The following is a 17,644-nucleotide window of genomic DNA, read 5'->3' as shown; positions in this document are numbered from 1 at the left end:
TTGTTGGATTTTGCCGGGAAGATGGCTTAAAACACGCTTATTAGGCTGCTCTACCATGCACGCCCAAACCCCAGAATTGATGTGCTCATGTCTGTGGAAGAGCAGGTTCGACTGTGTTGGTTGGTCAGAGGTTTAGATTTGCACTTTTGAGGCCCATGATACCCATATCTTCACTTTCCAGTCCGCTACCTCGACTCCCCTCTATGTGTCTAACTCTCCCCTGTCCGTCGTGCTGTGAAAGCTGTAGTGGGGCTGCTATGGTTTGGAGAGAAAGAGTAATCCAGTGTGTACATACATGCATACATTCACCTTATCTCATAAATAATTGACCCGTCATGGTGAGACAACATGACACATAAGATGCAGTCTCCCCTCCTCGGCTCTCATGTTTCTCTTTGTCTCATCCCCTTTGTGCCATTATGCCTAGTTGTTGTCCCACCTCTCCCGAATCTTTTCCTCACGTCTTCCGTCCTAGTCCCATCATTAAACTCCAGTAAATATATCTGACTCCATACTTTGTGGCAACCGCATGATATTGAAAAAAGAGACAAATTACTGTAAGAAGTGGAAGCATACGGATTTAGAGTAGAACTGGACTGAGCCAGAGCCCTGAGGTACTCCACAGTTGTTCCCTACATCATTATATAGAGCCTGAGTGTTACCTGGTGTTAAACTTAAGTGCCGATAGCCTTAAAAAAAAAAAAAAAGCCACAACAAACTTCTCACAGAGGTCTTTTCTTTGTGAAATAAGAGTAAAAGATGTTTTTCTCCTTTACGCTGCAGTAGTCTTTGACAGTTGAATTTCCAAGACGTTTCCTGTGTCGTGCAGTTACGACGGTTTCTCTGGTTGCTAGCTTCGATTGAATAATCTTTCCAAATGTGTCCCACATAAGGAAAGTCTTTGATCTCGGTCTGTTTTTACTTAAACTCACAAAGACTGCAGCTGTTGGACTGCTGATGGCCGGCATGCATAATTTTTGAGAGGGAATAAAAAAAACTTTGCAGGCATTATTCTGAATCCATCCTGCTAATGCACTTTGCGTGCAATTGGCCAAACAGCTTGACTAAATAGAAACAGCTATGCCTGATATACCATACAAAGTACAGGAAATAGTTGCCCACAGATGTTCAACCGCATCCCAGAAGAGGTCAGCAGTTAATGGTCAGCTCGGTGTGTGGTGTGGCTCTAAAGATAAACGGTGCAAAGCAGAGTTAACGTTTATTTATTTAGCCAACTTTCCTTACCATGCTGGGGGCAGAATGTGTGTGTGTGCGTGTGTGGGGTGAGGGGGCAGGAAATAACTCCAACCCAGCAACTCCCTTTTCTGCTTTGCACACACACAGAGATAAAAGCAGAGTATCAGATGGCACAGTGCGCTGTTGGTGAAGTCTCAGTAAGATGTGTGTGTTTTCTTCCTAAGGTTTACCCCATATGTTTGTAGAGGCTCAGATTACCATAGATACCCTCTTATCTTCTTAGCCTCTCAGTGGTCCAAAAGACAAAAGCTCAAATTTAAAGCTTAAATGAAAAGCCGGCCTGAATTTGAATGACCTTAAACTTTATGTGAAAAAGTGTATTTCAGTATTTAAATGTCACATTTCTTTCCCTTCGCTCCTTCTTATGTCTTTGTAGGATTTCACCTCAGCGGCACAGTAACCGAGCCAGCCACCTCGTCTGAGCCAGAGATAACCCACAAGGTGGCCATCAGCTTCGACCGCTGCAAGATCACCTCCGTCACCTGTGGCTGCGGGAACAGAGACATCTTCTACTGCGCGCATGTTGTAGCGCTCTCTCTTTATCGGATTCGCAAGCCTGAACAGGTAACAGCCTAAAGATATGGAGCGCAATGATGCGAACATGTAGGACCAAAACGGTACGCTAGTTGGAAAATGCCAGTAACAGCCCAGCAGTTTTCAGTAATGAAATGGCTTTGTCGTGTCGCATGCAGGTGAAGCTCCGGTTGCCTATATCAGAGACGTTGTTTCAGATGAACAGAGATCAGCTGCAGAAGCTGGTCCAGTATCTGATCACAGCCCACCACACCGAGGTGCTGCCCACCGCTCAGAAACTGGCTGACGAGATCCTCTCCTCCAACTCTGAGATCAACCAGGTTCATGGTGAGACCGCAGCTTCTTCTCCTCATACTCTGACTCACAAAACTCTGTTGTTTTTTTTTTTTAGAACTTCAGTACTTTGCTCATCCACCAGATTCATCTGCAGTTGACTTTTTTACGCCATGAATGCACGGCAGTCATCAGGGAGGTACAGCAGTCCCTGCTCTGTGGAGCTGCTATCCATCCCTCCACAGTGATATCTTCACAGCGACAGGCCAGACTTAAAAGCCGTCAGACTTAAAACATGCTCCATGCTAGCTCACAGGCTGCCGTACCTCAGAGCTCCTGATTACTCCGAAGCAGCAAGCCAAGCTTCAAATGACTCGTTTGATTTCTTAGTTTCCGCACTACAGTCACTACCTCCTCCCACTGACAGGGGGAATAAAGCAGAAAAAGAGGGGCTGATTGATGAAATGGATGCAGGAAGAGACATCGGGAGTCTTGTGTGAAAAGGACAGGGACACTGAGAGGAAGAAACAAGAGAAAAGGCTCTCGGGGAAACGGGAGATATGAGATGGAGAGGAAAGATGAAAGGGGTGGAGAAAGTACTGAGATGAAAAGGAGGAGGAGGACCACAGCAGTCCTGCATCGGGGAAACGACAAGTTAGGCACATCCTTTCACCAAACAAAAGTCTTCATCTGTTTCTCTATTTCATCCTCCTTGCTAAATGTTGACATTCTCCACCGCTTGCGTCCAGGAAGCCCCGCGCTGTGCTTCCTGTCTGTGTTTGACAAGGGGGATCATGGGGGTTGAAGTTCAGTCGGTCCAGGAGCGAGGATGTCTTTGATGGCAGAATGTTGCTGTTTGCTGCAGTGCTCGCCTAGACAGTTGGAAACACATCTTTGGGCTTTCCTCAGCTTGCTTCCTGCAAGATCAAAGCGGCTTCTCCCTCCAGAGCGTATCTACATTTCTCCGCAGTATTTGTTAGGCACACACACACACACACTCGCAGTCGCATACCCGAAAAAAAAATAAAGTTGGCTTCATATTCTCTCAGATTAACTGAACTTTTGCAGCATTTCTTAAGTCTGATGCAGGTGCAGTTAAATGTAAAGCAAAAACATGAAAGCAGTGTGTTTCATTTCCATTAATCAACAGGTTCAAATAACTGTTTTGTTTTTATGATTGAATTTCAAACTATCTATCAGCTGTATGGGATTGGATGAGATGCATGAGAATTAAAGAGTCAGAGTTATGTTTTGTTGATGAGGTTGTTTACAAGTGAACGCCATTTCCTGAAGTCACTTTCTGTCTGTTTTTTTTTTTTTTTTCTTGGAGTGTCCAAAAGAATATACAGACTATTTACACCAGCTTGTGCTTTTTGTGCAGATAGAAGGACGTTGCTGTCTGCATACATTTTTTCTACTGCTGCAGGCTTCTCCAGGCTTCATTATCTGTCTGTGTGTGTGTGCGCATTCTCAGGTGCTCCAGACCCCACAGCCGGCGCCAGCATCGACGATGACAACTGCTGGCATCTGGATGAGGATCAAGTCAGGGAGCAGGTCAAACAGTTTTTGTCCCAGGGAGGATACTACGGCTCTGGAAAGCAGCTCAACTCCATGTTCGCTAAGGTTCACATCACCTGTTCCTAAACTTAACACATTCTAATGCTGTCTATATCAGGGCTGAACCATCAGGGCTTTTTCTTTTAGTTTTAGTTTAGTTTAAGTGGTATTCATATCTAAAATGTTTAGCTTCACATTTTGAAGAGTTTTTGCCAGAAAATCTGTCTGACTGTGTCATCTTTAATTAAGTAAAGCAGGTGTTTGGCATAAAAAGTATTCAACACTTTCCTGGGACTTTTCTTCAAGGAACTAAAAAGATTTATTCAGACTGTGGTCAAGTTTCCTCTGCAGTCTTAGGTCCTGCAAAGATTAGGCAAATGGACTGCTGACATATGTGCAAGCGTCTGCTGTTGCTCTGACACGAGGCGCACACACAGAGCAGCGAGGCCACAGCGGAAAGGAGGAAGTGCTTTTTAGCTGCATTCACACAAAATTTGGCAATTTGAAAAGCCAGGCACATCTTATTTCTGCTATTAGCTCTTTTCAGTTTTGTGTGAAGCTAAGCCAGAATAGTGCAGGGCATATAGGTGCTATATGTTAACTTTTTTCTTTGTTGATAGAAGTATTCTCAGTTTAGACAGTCAGTGTTAGACAAGAATGTATAGAATAGACAAGAATTTTTTTGTATAAATGCAGTCAGTAGCGCACATTCAAATATTCTGATGAGCACAGCACATATCAGGTCAGACTTTCTTGAATTCCTTATAGAAACTAAGCCTGCTACCCTCTACAGGTGCGGGAGATGCTTCGAATGCGAGACTCCAATGGCGCCCGGATGCTAACGCTCATAACGGAACAGTTTATGGCTGACCCACGACTGTCGCTATGGAGACAGCAAGGCACAGGCATGACGGACAAGTGTCGGCAGCTGTGGGATGAGCTTGGTAAGAAATCACAGAGAAAAGTCAAACAGCAACGCACCAGCACAAAGACTTATGTGTTTACAAGTTTTCCAAATTGTCCCATCAGCTTGATAGTTGGTCCATCAATAACTGCATGTCAGACAGCAAGGTCTGCAGAAACGGCCGGGGTGTCAGTCTCTAAGACAAATATGTAGTCACCTGGTCGGGTAAATGTTCAGGTTATCCTGTCAGCTGCCGCCCTTCCTGCCCCGGCTTCTCCTCTCACTTCCTGCATGCAGTGAATGATAAAGGGCGCCGATCAATACTGCTGCTCAACTTCTCTGCAATCAATCTCAGCATTTAGGAGGTCAATAAGAACACTTCCCGGGTGAGTGAGGCAGTGAGATCATGACACAGACAGAAATAACAGCCAGACTGTGGGATCATTTTTCTCAATGATGCAGACGTCTGATGGAGTTGAAGGTTTATGTAGAACAGGTGACGGCCGTTTATTCTCCACAGTATGTTTACTGAATGGGTTATTTAAGGGCCGGATGTCCTTATTTACTGGACGACATGTAGCTCAAAGGATTTAAAGGAAAATCATAATTAGTTTTCATTAGTTTTGTGATGAGTCACGATTTTATTCAGATATATGAATACACACAAGTACACAGACTTCAATTGAGTTTCATTTTGTTTCTTCACAGGCTGAGAAATAAAAGCTTTTACTGACAGGATTTCAATAAACCTCAAGGTTTTTGAAGGATTTCTTAAAACGAAAGACGCAACCAAGAGCAAAGAAAAACCTTTACATAGTTTCCATTATCTTAAAATAAAAAGAGGAACGGCTGCGTGTTCTTCTCTTTCTTCAAGATCTATTCAGAAAAAGTCCCTCGTCTCTGACTCTACAGGACAAAGCAAATTATTGTTGTTGTTGTTGTTGGGTGTGAAATTCTGTCCAGCTCTCAGCTCAGTAAAGACAACACTTTGAAAGTAACACTCCAGAGCTTCTGCTTTCTTTGCACTCCAATGTCTGACCAGCTTCCTTTCCCCAGGTGCATTGTGGGTGTGTGTGGTGCTGAATCCCCACTGTAAGAGTGAGGAAAAGACCAGCTGGCTGAAGCAGCTGAAGAAGTGGGGAGACATGGACATTTGCCCGCTTGAGGATGGCAACTATGGCAGCGAGCTCCCAAACATCACCAACGCTCTGCCGCAGAGTAACCTCGCACAAGGTCTGTGTGGAAACACACATTTTGATTTAGCTTTGATCAGAACACACTGCAAATTTGAGCAGGTATCAATCGGACCCAGCCACCAACTCTGTGCTTGTTGTGTCAGACTCTTTGTCCAGGCCGAGGAGGACGGTGTTCAGTCGGGCCGTCGAGGCCTGCGACCTCCACTGGCAGGACAGCCACCTGCAGAGGATCATCAGCAGCGACTACTACATGTCTCCGTCCTACCAGAGAGAGGGGGAGAGCCTGCTGTTCAACCCGCAGGGGCTGCCGCTTTGGCTAGGTCTTAACCTTACTCAATACCAGGGAAATAAATTGTGTTTGTCTATTGCATTATTTTCCTTTGACAGTTGTAAGTACTCACATTTAGTCATACATACACATAATCACAGTCACATAGACTTTTTGTTCCACTAAAGTCTGCAGAAAAACTTCTTTTCCAACAAGAATGATAACGCTTGTGTCTCACTTTCTCACAGAATCTCTGACTCTACCTAAAAGCTGACCCAACACACACTGTTACACACAGTAATTCTGCTGATATTGAAGCCAGTATCTGCAGTAAGCAGCTTCCAGCTAAGATCTGTCAGATTCTGCAACTTAAGCCAGCTATCTCTCGCTCACACACACACACACACACACACACACACACACACACATACACATGCACAGGCTTTCTGCTGAGGCCGCACTGTGTGAGTCTGTGTGACACTGCTAACTTCATCACATCTCCCTAAGTGTGTGTTGCATGTCTGAATGTTCAAAGGAAAATATTTGCTTAAAAAAAGAACAGAACAATCCTATGCGACAGATTACGGGAAAGTATATGTGTGTGTGTTTGAAGCATTTCTGACCTCACCTTGCCTGCCTGTCCACCACACAGACCACGTCCCAACAGCATGTGCTCGCGTCGATGCCCTGCGTTCCCATGGTTACTCCAGGGAAGCCCTGCGATTAGCCGTCGCTATTATCAACACACTCCGCCTCCAACAGCAGCGACAAATGGATATCTATAAACACCAAAAGAAAGGTACACACACACTCACACACACAGCCTGCATGGTAGCGTTGAGTTTCTGGAAGAGTGCTGTAATTTTGATATTGGTCTCTCTCTTTCTTTCTGCTCTCAGAGCTTCTCCAGAGAGGAGTTACCTCCACCACCAACCTGGAAGGATGGGTGGGTCATCCCTTAGACCCGATTGGCTGTCTGTTCGTCACGCTCACAGAAACGTGCCGTGTGGATGACGACAGCACCATGGATACTGGAGGTATGAAAGAAAAAGATTTATGTTTTTCATTTTGTTTAGAAGTAGTCTTTTTTATTTATTTATTTATTTATTTTTTTACATTTGACAAACTACAATAAAGCCTTGTTGATCTCTTAAAGCAGTGACATTAGGTCATCACACTGACATGTTCAGATTCATTACAACTTTAATCTGAAATCTTCCAAATAAGTACTTCCTAAGCCAAGCTGTTAAAAAGGTGGGAAAAAGGATGTCATGCTTTATCATTTGCTCTCCAAACCATAGAGTTTGGCTTAGGTTACCATTTAATTTGCTTAGCTGAGGCTCAAATATTTTCAGATTTTTAGCTTCTTGACTGTGACTATTTACTGTATGGTTCTACTTTATGTCCTCACATGAGTTTCAGACTGATGGTAAGATTTATATACATCATTAGGGTTTCATTTTGAAAGTTATCCTTTTTTGCAGCCATTATAACGTATATATTAGCATCAGGAAGCATCAGGTCCATGCACTGCAGCTAACTTTTGGACGGCAGCATTGCCAGGCTGTCCCTCTGTCTTCTCAATCGTCACAAAAACAAAACAAAGTCTTAACCTGCATCTCAGCGAAAGTGCCAACTCAGTCATAAAGCTCTTCTCTTAAATGCACTGCTACACAACTCAAAGACGTTATTTGCTAAGCACACGGCATAATTCCTGGCCCACCTCTCCAGCTGATGCTGTAATGCAGAGCAGAGATGATGAGACTCACCAGCAGTGACTCATCACACAGTGGACTCCATGTTCTTACATGAGGACTATTTTCTGTTTGTGCTGCAGACAGCCATAAACTATGTGAGCATGAATGGATCGGGCTGGAACACCCTGCTTGTTTACACCATGCTCCTGTTGTGTGTGTGTCAGTGTGTGTGTGGTATGTATAGAATCCATCCCCATTAGCATTTCTCACCCTGCCCAGGGAGTTCTCTTTTTCTTTGCAGTTGTGGCCATTGCGACACATCAGAATAGGGGTTGGGTTTTCTCATTGTCACCAGGCTACAGGGAACTATTGTCAGTTTAAACAATGCTGACAACTGGCACAGTCATCTGTGGGTGTGTGAGTGTGTTGGAGTCAGAGTGAGTGAATGATGGTCTTGTTCTGTTTTTGGAATATGAGGAAAGTGGTATGATAACTGTGTAAAGCCTGGTCGCCATGCTTTCATTCCCTGTGGAGAACAGCTGGGAACATCTGTTATGCTGTGGGCGGATGTAAGCTAAGCGTCATCCAACCAAAATGTACTTTTCTCTTTGGTCTTTTCAAATTGACCAATCAATTTAGTGCCTTTGAGGGGAGTGTGTGTGTGTGTGTGTGTGTCTGAAGTTTTCAGATTCACACATACTCACTCGACACACATATCCCTGGAATCAACAGGATTGAGGGGGATCTATTGCTCAGAGGGGATTTAAGCAGAGGGATGGGGCGGGGGAGAAAAAGGAACAAATGGGCACCAATCAACACATGAGGCTCTCGCTGCATCTGTTCTCACTTATAGTTGTCAAGCGTTAGTGTAGGCTGAGCAGCCATCTTAGATTTTTAAAAATGAAATGGAGAAGAGTTAGCTCGTCAGCCAGATTTTGACTATATTAATGACTGATAACTCGTGAAACCAAATGTCCTTTCTGTTTAGGAAACCAAGAAGCTGCTCGGCTGGAACTAAGTCAGCTCATGTGTTAAGGTTAATGATGTTTTCTGTCTCCTGTTTTCTGTCTTGTTTCTTTAGAGGGTGACCCCAGACTGCCAGTCTACCACCATGTGCCCGTGTGGGGCAGTTCAGATGGGGGGGAGTCCTACCTGACCCTGGCCCTGGAGGTGGCTTTGATGGGTATGGGCCAGCAGAGGATAATGCCAGAGGGACTGTATGCTCAGGACAAGGTAATGATTTTTGCTTTTCTCCATAATCACTGAACTTAATAAAGTTGGGATGCTTGGCTTACTAACTAATGTTGGCAATGCTTTAATGAAATATTTTAATGGCTCACTGCACGTTTTAAAAAGATTGTGTAAATTTGTCTCTTGGCAATGTTGTTGCCCTGTTAGAAAAAACTCTAGCATTTAACATCTGTTGGAAGTAAATGGCATTCAAAAAGAAGGAAAAGGTCATGCATTTTTGTTTCTTGAAAAACAAGTAGAGAGTCACAGTACTTAAGTTCACTGTGAATAAGAATAAATCCAAGAAGCATTTCTTTGTGTAAATGGTAATCTGCTTTAGAGGGCTTAACACAGCTTCCTCAGACCTTTCTTAATGTCACAGGAATTAGCAACAATATTCATGTTCTAAGCAGGAATTGCATTTAAAACCAATCGTGTGTGAAAGGACCTCATACAAGATCCTTGGCTGGAATAAAAGCAATTTCTATCATGAGTTCTGGAACAAAAGATCCACAAAGGAGACGCATTAAAGTACCTTGCTTATGCTTAATGCCTCTAACTCAAATCCTATCTTAAAAAGGTATTAAAACTTCAAAGAAATCAATCTTTGATGAGTATCTAACTTATTGCATGTGTAGGCTAGAAAATGTGATGCCAGTGGCAGTCTTGATAGATACTCCTGGAATTAATTCAGTTTGGAGATCAGAAGTGCGTCATCAGAGTTGATATTTGAAGTAGCCAAGTTGGCCCTTTTCTAGCTACTTCAGGGCATTTTTTTCCTGTTTTTCACTCATCCTGAAATAAGAAATTGACTGTGTAGTTACAGGGAGAACTGTTTGTGTTTGCCACGTGTTCCAGGTGTGTCGTAACGAAGAGCAGATTGTTTTGAAGCTGCAAGAACTGGAGCTGGATGATCTCCTGGTTCAGACGCTTCGGAAACAGACCCTACAGTTGCTCGAAGGTTACAACGGAGTACTTTTTTCTGTTTCTCAATGAGAAATGTTTGAGGTGGAAAGATGTATTAACTTTGGCTTTTCTTTTTCCTGGCTCCAGCTGGTCCATTCAGCGGTCTTGGGGAGGTCATCCACAGGGAAAGTGTGCCCATGCACACCTTTGCCAAGTACCTCTTCTCAGCGCTGCTGCCGCACGATGCAGACCTGGCGTATAAGGTGGCTCTCCGTGCCATGAGGTCAGATTTCTATTCACCACAACGTGGGAATATGACTTGTGACATCCTTTCGTTAGAAAAACAAGACCAAAATAAAAATGTCAAAATAAATAGCAACTTCTACCTCATGACAAAGTATTCATCAGGTCTTTAATGTTCCTTGTACACCTTGCTATAACAAATGTAGTCTAATACAGGAGTGCTTCAAAACACCTGTATTCTGAAACTGTTTGAACATAATCTGAACATAATAACCTTCATCACAATGTGATTTATCAGTGAAAATTCACTAGTGATCTATTTTGTTTGAATTTGGCCCTAAATGAAACATGAAGTCAATGCTAAGTGCCTTAAATAGATCTGTTTGTGTCCACAAGGCTGCCGGTGCTGGAGTCGTCAGCCGGCTCCGGGGATGTCGGCCATCCCCATCACGGCATCTCCATAGTTCCAAGCAGATACCCGCGCTGGTTCACTCTCGGACATCTGGAGTCACAGCAGTGTGAGCTTGCCTCAACCATGCTCACCGCTGCAAAAGGTACCGCCAGCACATATGTATATTCTCATGGAGACAAAGGTTGTTAACAAGTGGATAGTGCACCAAAACCATAGGTCACTCTCTTTTATTGCCTACAGGGGACATGTTGAGATTGCGGACAGTGCTGGAGGCCATCCAGAAAAACATCCACTCCTCTTCCCTAATCTTCAAACTGGCCCAGGACGCCTTTAAAATAGCCACGCCCGCAGACAGCCCGCCTGATATAACCCTGCTTAACGTGGCACTGGAGCTAGGACTGCAGGTACTGAGTGTGTGTTTGTCCACTTGCAGGGGAAGTATGAGGGGAAGTCAGTAATTTTCTCAAACCATTTCACCACGGCCAAAACAATCAGTCACCAGTTACATGCAACAGTTTCCTTCACCGTGTTATTTTTGCAGGCCTCTGCAGAACGACTACAAATTAACAAAGAAAACATCACACACAGTCTAATTATTGTTGATAAGAAAAAAGCCCACATAAGTAAAGAGTGCTGGTTCCTCAGTAAAGCCAGAAAAACTCCTCAGATTACCAGGCTGCAGTGTCGCTGTGGCTTCACCCTCCTCCTTCTTCTGGTCAGTAAAGTATCAACCCAATCCCTGTCAGCAAAACTGCTACAGAAGTGCTCAGAATAGAAGAGTCACAGTTGGTCATTTGTGCCGTCATGAACGAGTTGTGGAGATATCTGTGACCAGAGCAAATGGGCTGCTACGATATGAAAACTGCACTTAACACAACGTTTCCTTTGTGCAACGTGGAATCAGGGGAGATAATGTTTCCTTTGTGTGTTTTGCAGGTGATGAGGATGACACTGTCCACTCTGAACTGGAGGAGGAGAGAGATGGTTCGCTGGCTGGTAACCTGCGCCACTGAAGTCGGTATGTGCTGCCTTATCACACAGCCCAGTGAGGGCCAGCCAATAAAACAGGATTCATGCTTTAATTAAGGCCTCTGTAGTGAGTTTGGATTTTCTCTTTGGTCCGCTGTTGTTTATTCTGTTTAAGCTTTACGGCTTACTTTGGCTTTGAATTAAATAAATAAATAAAAAAAAACATCTTGCTGGTTCACCACATGGGGAGATAAACACTGTTTTTTATTCAGTGCTGTGATGATGGTGCAGAAAAGGTGCTCATTACTCTGTGAGTTAACAAAAAGGGCAGATTTATGTTTGCAAAGTCCCCCAAGAAACTGTCCGAAAACATGATGTAAACCACTGAAGAAGGAGGGTGTGATTTGTAGCAACTTGCCAGCAGTAATCGAACAACATCTGCATGGTACAGAAATGAGTTTGTCTAAACCTGCTGAAACAAGTGCACAGAATGGTCTCGGTCTGCAACTACAGACCTCCAACTCGCTTTAAAGTGGAGCGCGTCGATAACTTAAAAGACCAATCGAAGGTCACAGCTTTGCCGGAGTGACTTGCTGAGAAAGCCGCCAAAAAACGTGAGTTTCGTCCGCAGTAACATTTGGAAAATTGTTGACGTTGACACTGATTGATTGCTGTCAAACTAAAGGTTCACAAGGTGTGATTATAACAGTATCACATCTACTTTCTGCCTTTTTTTCAATCAGATTTCTCTGTTGTCTGTGGAATCTCAAGCTAGCTTTTCTCTGACCACAGTGAGCGTTAAATCCATTCTGTTTCTCTCATCAGGTCTACGGGCGTTAGTGAGCATCTTGCAGAGCTGGTACACTCTCTTCACACCAACCGAGGCCACCAGCATCGTGGCCGCCACCGTCATGTCCCACAACACCATCCTGCGCCTCAGCCTCGACTACCCCCAGCGGGAGGAGCTGGCCAGCTGTGCGAGGACGCTGGCTCTGCAGTGCGCCATGAAGGACCCCCAGAACTGCGCCCTGTCAGCTCTGACGCTCTGCGAGAAGGACCACATCGCCTTTGAGACGGCCTATCAGATCGTGATCGACGCAGCGTCTACGGGCATGACCTACTCGCAGCTGTTCACCATCGCCAGGTACATGGAACACAGAGGATACCCTCTGCGGTCGTTCAAGTTGGCTTCCCTTGCCATGACACACCTTAACCTGGCTTACAACCAGGACACGCACCCTGCTATTAATGACGTGCTCTGGGCCTGCGCGCTCAGCCACTCTCTGGGTAAAAATGAGCTCGCAGCCATTATTCCTCTGGTAGTGAAAAGCGTGCATTGCGCCACGGTGCTGTCCGACATATTGCGGCGCTGCACCATGACGGCACCGGGTCTCGCCGGCATTCCTGGGAGAAGGAACTCTGGGAAGCTGATGTCAACGGACAAGGCCCCGTTGCGGCAGCTTTTGGACGCCACGATATCGGCGTACATCAACACCACGCACTCTCGACTGACACACATCAGTCCGCGGCACTATGGGGAGTTCATAGAGTTCCTGAGCAAAGCACGGGAGACTTTCCTGCTCGCACAGGATGGCCACATTCAGTTCGCCCAGTTTATAGACAACCTGAAACAGATCTACAAGGGCAAGAAGAAACTGATGATGTTGGTCAGGGAGCGCTTCGGCTGACATTACCACTCCTTCACAGAGACCCTCTTTTATTTGGAAGTAGTTATTTGTTTCTATTTAAGGCTTTTTTTTTTTTTTTTTTGGATCCTTTGTATTTTCAATTCTCACGTTGAGCCATTTGTTGACTAAGTCTTAAGGTTTTGTTCTGTTTTGTTTCTAGAATGTGAACGAATGAGTGTTCGCAGTACATTGCTCTACTTCACTATCACTGCATACGGGGTCATGACTTGAAATCTCAAAGAAGCAACAAAGAAAAACAAACCATCTACCCCTCCAACTAATGTAACATCTTGTTAGAAAAATCTAAAGAATGTGATGACAAAAGCAAAAGAAATGTTTGTTTTTCGATGGCATATGGCTATGAAAACCAAATGACCTCGTTGGATGGGGGTATGTGCTTCAAGCCAGAAGATGCTTTCAGCTGTGGTTAAGAAGAAGAAGCGGTTTTCAAAGTGGAGGAAATGTCATCGGAGAAAAAAACACTTGCAGTGTTACTGTCATACCTCGACTGTTACGTGTCAGCTTTAACTACTCTATCAGAATTAGCCTCTTGTTTCATTCAGGGCTTCTTAGAGGAGAGAGGACAGAAAACAGAACCACTCGTGTGCGGTCTTTCTGTAGATTTAACACCTGTTACCTGCTGGTTTCCTAAAAATATCCTAAGAGGAGGACCCATTGTTCTTCACAGAGTGCATGTTTTTGAATGCAAAAGCCTGAGAGTGACTCAATCTAGGCTGCTCTAGCTAACAGTTGAGCCTCAGTGCACATCAGTATATTTGTGTATACAGAATATCTTTGACATCTTCTTTAAGCTTAATATTAACGGAAACAAAGTCAAAATGTATTGGGCAGTGGGTTAAACTTGCTCCCATGTCTCAAGATACCACTGCACAGCTACTCAGCTTTTTTTTGTGGCCAAACCTGTCAAATGTGCAAAGATTCAGCTTTTCACTCGCTAGAGTTAACAGGCATTATAAAACAAGTCTCTGCTTCTTTCTTTTTTTAACACTTCCTGTTAGGATACTTTGGAAATGGTTTGGACCTTGTTTTCAGCAACTGCTGGTTTATCATTCTGCTGGTCGCTTCAATCCCCTCTGCAGCCCAAGAACATTTACCAGAAATGAGAAACCTTCTCTCTGAAGACGTACTATTTGAAGCTTTTCATTAAAACCTATTTTTACAATATTCAAGGAAAAGGTATTCAAAGTGAATATCTCCTATAATGGAGAAATGTATTGAGAATTTTTCATTATAAGCTCGATTTATGAAAACCCAGCCATGATAATTTCAATTTTCTACTGGTTGCAGTAGTGTAGATAAGTGGTAAAACATCCATTTTATGCAAGGGAGCATGGATTTATTTATTTTTTGTAAAATTAGGTTATACCACCCTTGCAATATAAATTTGTATTTTTAGACTTACATTTTCAATATACAATGCTAAAAGTGTTGTTTCCCGCAACCATACAGCTCCTGTTAGCTCTCCAAAATGAATAGCTTGCTAGCTAACGAACGTTTGAACTCCTTCAGAGGTAGATATTTTTCTGAGTGGGTTGGAAGAAATGTAACATTTTTAAGTGGCCCGCAAAGCATCTAACTCATGTGAGCTAAAAAAAATAAAAAAAGGAATTCACATCACTGTTCACTGCAAATGTTGTTAAAATATATTATATAAAAAAAAATTTTTTAATGATTATCATATAAAATTATTGTTTGCATCTGCAACATACAGCAGTTTATCACTAGTAAAAGTGGACCGTCAATGTGCTCCAAAGAGAAGACAGTCAAAGACGACAGCAAGCTAAGTGAGTATTTAGAGGTTTTGGCTACTTTATTGCATGTTTTCCTGAGGAGTAAATAAAGACTAAAATAGAACTAATTTAGTAAAATAAAAAAAATAAAAATGCATTGCCACATAAAAAAAAAAACTAAATTTAGCACAACTAATGTGATGCCAAGTTAATGTGCCTATTTTTGAGATATTTGAATTAGCACCTGTTTGCTAACACATTAGCCTAACCAACTACCTATTCCAACGTTGGTTCTGTAGTTTATTCGTCTTCCCCCAACTAGCCGAAATGTCATTTAACATCAGTTTTAAATCGTGTCTCAATAACTGAAGGGAAAAGACTCATATTTTAAAGGTTCGAAACATTCACTTTAAAAAAAAGAAAGAAAGATTGGCTCTGATGGCTAAAGCTAAAAGGAACATTTGACTGTTTGAACTACACTTTCTTGTTCTTTTGTTGGAAAAGGGTGTGAAGTTACCAGCGAATGCCACCGGTTGCTACCATTAAGGACTGTGAAGATGAGTGACCTTTAACAGTCACGTACACACAGTGCACACACAAAGGATACTGTATATTGTATGACTTGATAACTTCATTGTACGTATTTGAGACCACACGCCTTGGCGCAAAAAGGTTTTTTTCCTCTTCACGCGGGACGCCCACGGCCCCCTCTCATACACAGTGGCAAAGTGTTGATGGCAGTATAAAAAGTACAACCAGAGCTTGAAACTTCACTGATCAGACTAAATGTCATTGTACAAGCACTTCACACATATACCTCTTCAGTACGTTCCTGCCTGCTTCAGCGTTTATTTATTGTTTCGTTAGCTTTTTTACGACTGCGGAGGAATCGCAGACACACGAACCGCAACCTGACTAAAAAAGATTCGGGGGGGGGAAACACAGAAGGACTTTTGAGCAGAGCGACGTTTTCTTATCTGCTTTTACATTCCACGAGAGCTACCTTTACTCATTTACCCGGGTAGTCAGTCATAACTCTGGGCCTTTTTTTTTTTGATCTTAAGAAATGCAGATAAACAAATGGAAAAAGGAAAACTGAGCAGAAGAGAGAAAAGAGGCTAAACTCAGTTCTCAGGGACATCACTTAAAGAGAAACAAAACAAAAAGTAGTAGCATTAAGCATTTAAGATATTGTAAATATGAAAGTGTCAATTCAGAAAATTGTAAAGTTATAATTATTTATGATAAATTTTGTTATGTGTTTGTTTTTCGCTGTGTTCTGGCGGGGTGTACTTGAATTGTTTGGCGGGGGGGGGGGGTGGGGGATTTGACAATATTTTTTCTTTTTGTAAGAGCAAAGACTTCAAGGCATTTCTCAGGTGCTCCAGTGTACATTTCTTTGAGTCTGTTTTTTGCTAAAAAAAAACAAAAAACATTTTTTTTTGCCATTTTTCAATTAGCAAAGAAAAGATAACCGTTTTCCAAACGGAAACGCGTTACTCAGAGCTGAGGGGAAATGAGGGAGGCATTTATTTGTATTTGTACTAAACCTGACTATGCAGAACCACTTTGATGGTCTTGTCACAAAAACGTAGAAGCGTCGCGGACGAGACGCAGTGGGCTGAACCACTAGTGAAATAAGAACGGGACCCGGCGGGCTTGCATTTGGACAATACACAGTTACCATGACTGCATCTGCTCCGGCTTCGAAGGAGACGAAAAAAATGGAACAATGGTGGGAAAAGCCTTTCCGACCGATCAATGTACAAAGTTTTGTTTTTTGCTTTAATCTTGTGTTGTCGTTCTTTTTTTAAAATCAGGACTCAAGCCTTTAGTGTCTTCTCAGAAGTGTGGCGGTGTGCGATGGCGCCACAGTGAGACAGAATACACAAATCTAAGTGTCAGAAACAGCAAATGATTGAACAAAAGAGACGGCCTGTTAATTCCGTACACTTTTTTTGAATCACTTCTCAATTTTTCACCTCTTGAGTTACATTTTTTTCTAAGTCATTGCCATAGATACTTTTCCCCATAAGATGTTGCTCACTGCCTTCAGTTCCCTTTCACACATTGACCATTTCGGATTAGAACCGGTTGCATCTTAAGTGCGTCGGTGCGGCAGCTTCTTCTGTTGCCTGAAAGCACAGTGAAGTAAGTGCACTGCCCGCAGTCCTGTGTCCACACAGCCAAGTTGTGCAAAAAAGCTGCGAGGAGACACAAAAAAGAAGTTTTTTCCTTGACTAATATGATAGAAACAGCATTTTGCTACTTGCTTAGCTCAGAAGCTGCAGTCTATATGTGGCGCAGTCACTGACGGCTTCACAGCAGAGAGGCTCTTCCCTTTGTGTTGACCGAATCAGCCAATTCCTGGGGTTTTCTTAGTTTTCCCTGTCTTTCTTTTGTTTTGTAGGAGAGTACTATTTGCTGGTAGAGATGTAGTTCACCTACTGTTTCCCTGTTTGTTTATTGTTTTGGATTCTTTCTTAACTTAAGGGAAAATTGAAAGTGTTTGTTGCCTCTTTGTGCTACTGATTATGAAAAGGTATTTCCAGTATTTGTTGCCACAGAAGTATCATAGCTTATCATCAACACTCTTTTGGTATATATATATATAATTTTTTTTTTTCGTGCGATTTCTTGAGCTACTGTCTATAAAGCAAGAATTTATTACTATTTATGTAACGCTACTACCATTTTATATTGATTTGTTTGTTTGAATCTCAGTGCTTTTCTATGAATAAAGTGTGAAACACGTTATA

The 17,644-nt window shown here is 42.9% G+C and overlaps 1 protein-coding gene across 1 annotated transcript in view; it reads left to right on the top strand.

Moving 5' to 3' along the window:
- The window catches only part of zswim5 (zinc finger, SWIM-type containing 5), a 55,093-nt gene extending 37,449 nt beyond the window's left edge, over positions 1–17,644 (top strand). Inside the window, exons 2-16 of the mRNA XM_072363218.1 lie at positions 1,634–1,821; positions 1,950–2,118; positions 3,539–3,687; positions 4,415–4,565; positions 5,582–5,758; positions 5,865–6,041; positions 6,642–6,788; positions 6,889–7,026; positions 8,768–8,919; positions 9,775–9,877; positions 9,970–10,105; positions 10,462–10,619; positions 10,718–10,881; positions 11,414–11,495; positions 12,272–17,644. Coding sequence (XP_072219319.1) covers positions 1,634–1,821; positions 1,950–2,118; positions 3,539–3,687; positions 4,415–4,565; positions 5,582–5,758; positions 5,865–6,041; positions 6,642–6,788; positions 6,889–7,026; positions 8,768–8,919; positions 9,775–9,877; positions 9,970–10,105; positions 10,462–10,619; positions 10,718–10,881; positions 11,414–11,495; positions 12,272–13,134 — 2,954 coding nt within the window. The 3' untranslated portion in view covers positions 13,135–17,644. The remainder of the gene's footprint in view (positions 1–1,633; positions 1,822–1,949; positions 2,119–3,538; positions 3,688–4,414; positions 4,566–5,581; positions 5,759–5,864; positions 6,042–6,641; positions 6,789–6,888; positions 7,027–8,767; positions 8,920–9,774; positions 9,878–9,969; positions 10,106–10,461; positions 10,620–10,717; positions 10,882–11,413; positions 11,496–12,271) is intronic.

This window comes from Leuresthes tenuis, unplaced genomic scaffold (assembly GCF_036924035.1).
Source record: "Leuresthes tenuis unplaced genomic scaffold, fLeuTen1.0.hap1 SCAF_14, whole genome shotgun sequence".
In the NCBI taxonomy this organism is placed as follows: Eukaryota; Metazoa; Chordata; class Actinopteri; order Atheriniformes; family Atherinopsidae; genus Leuresthes; species Leuresthes tenuis.
Note: the sequence above shows the minus strand (reverse complement) of the source record. Positions and strands in the feature narration are given on the sequence as shown.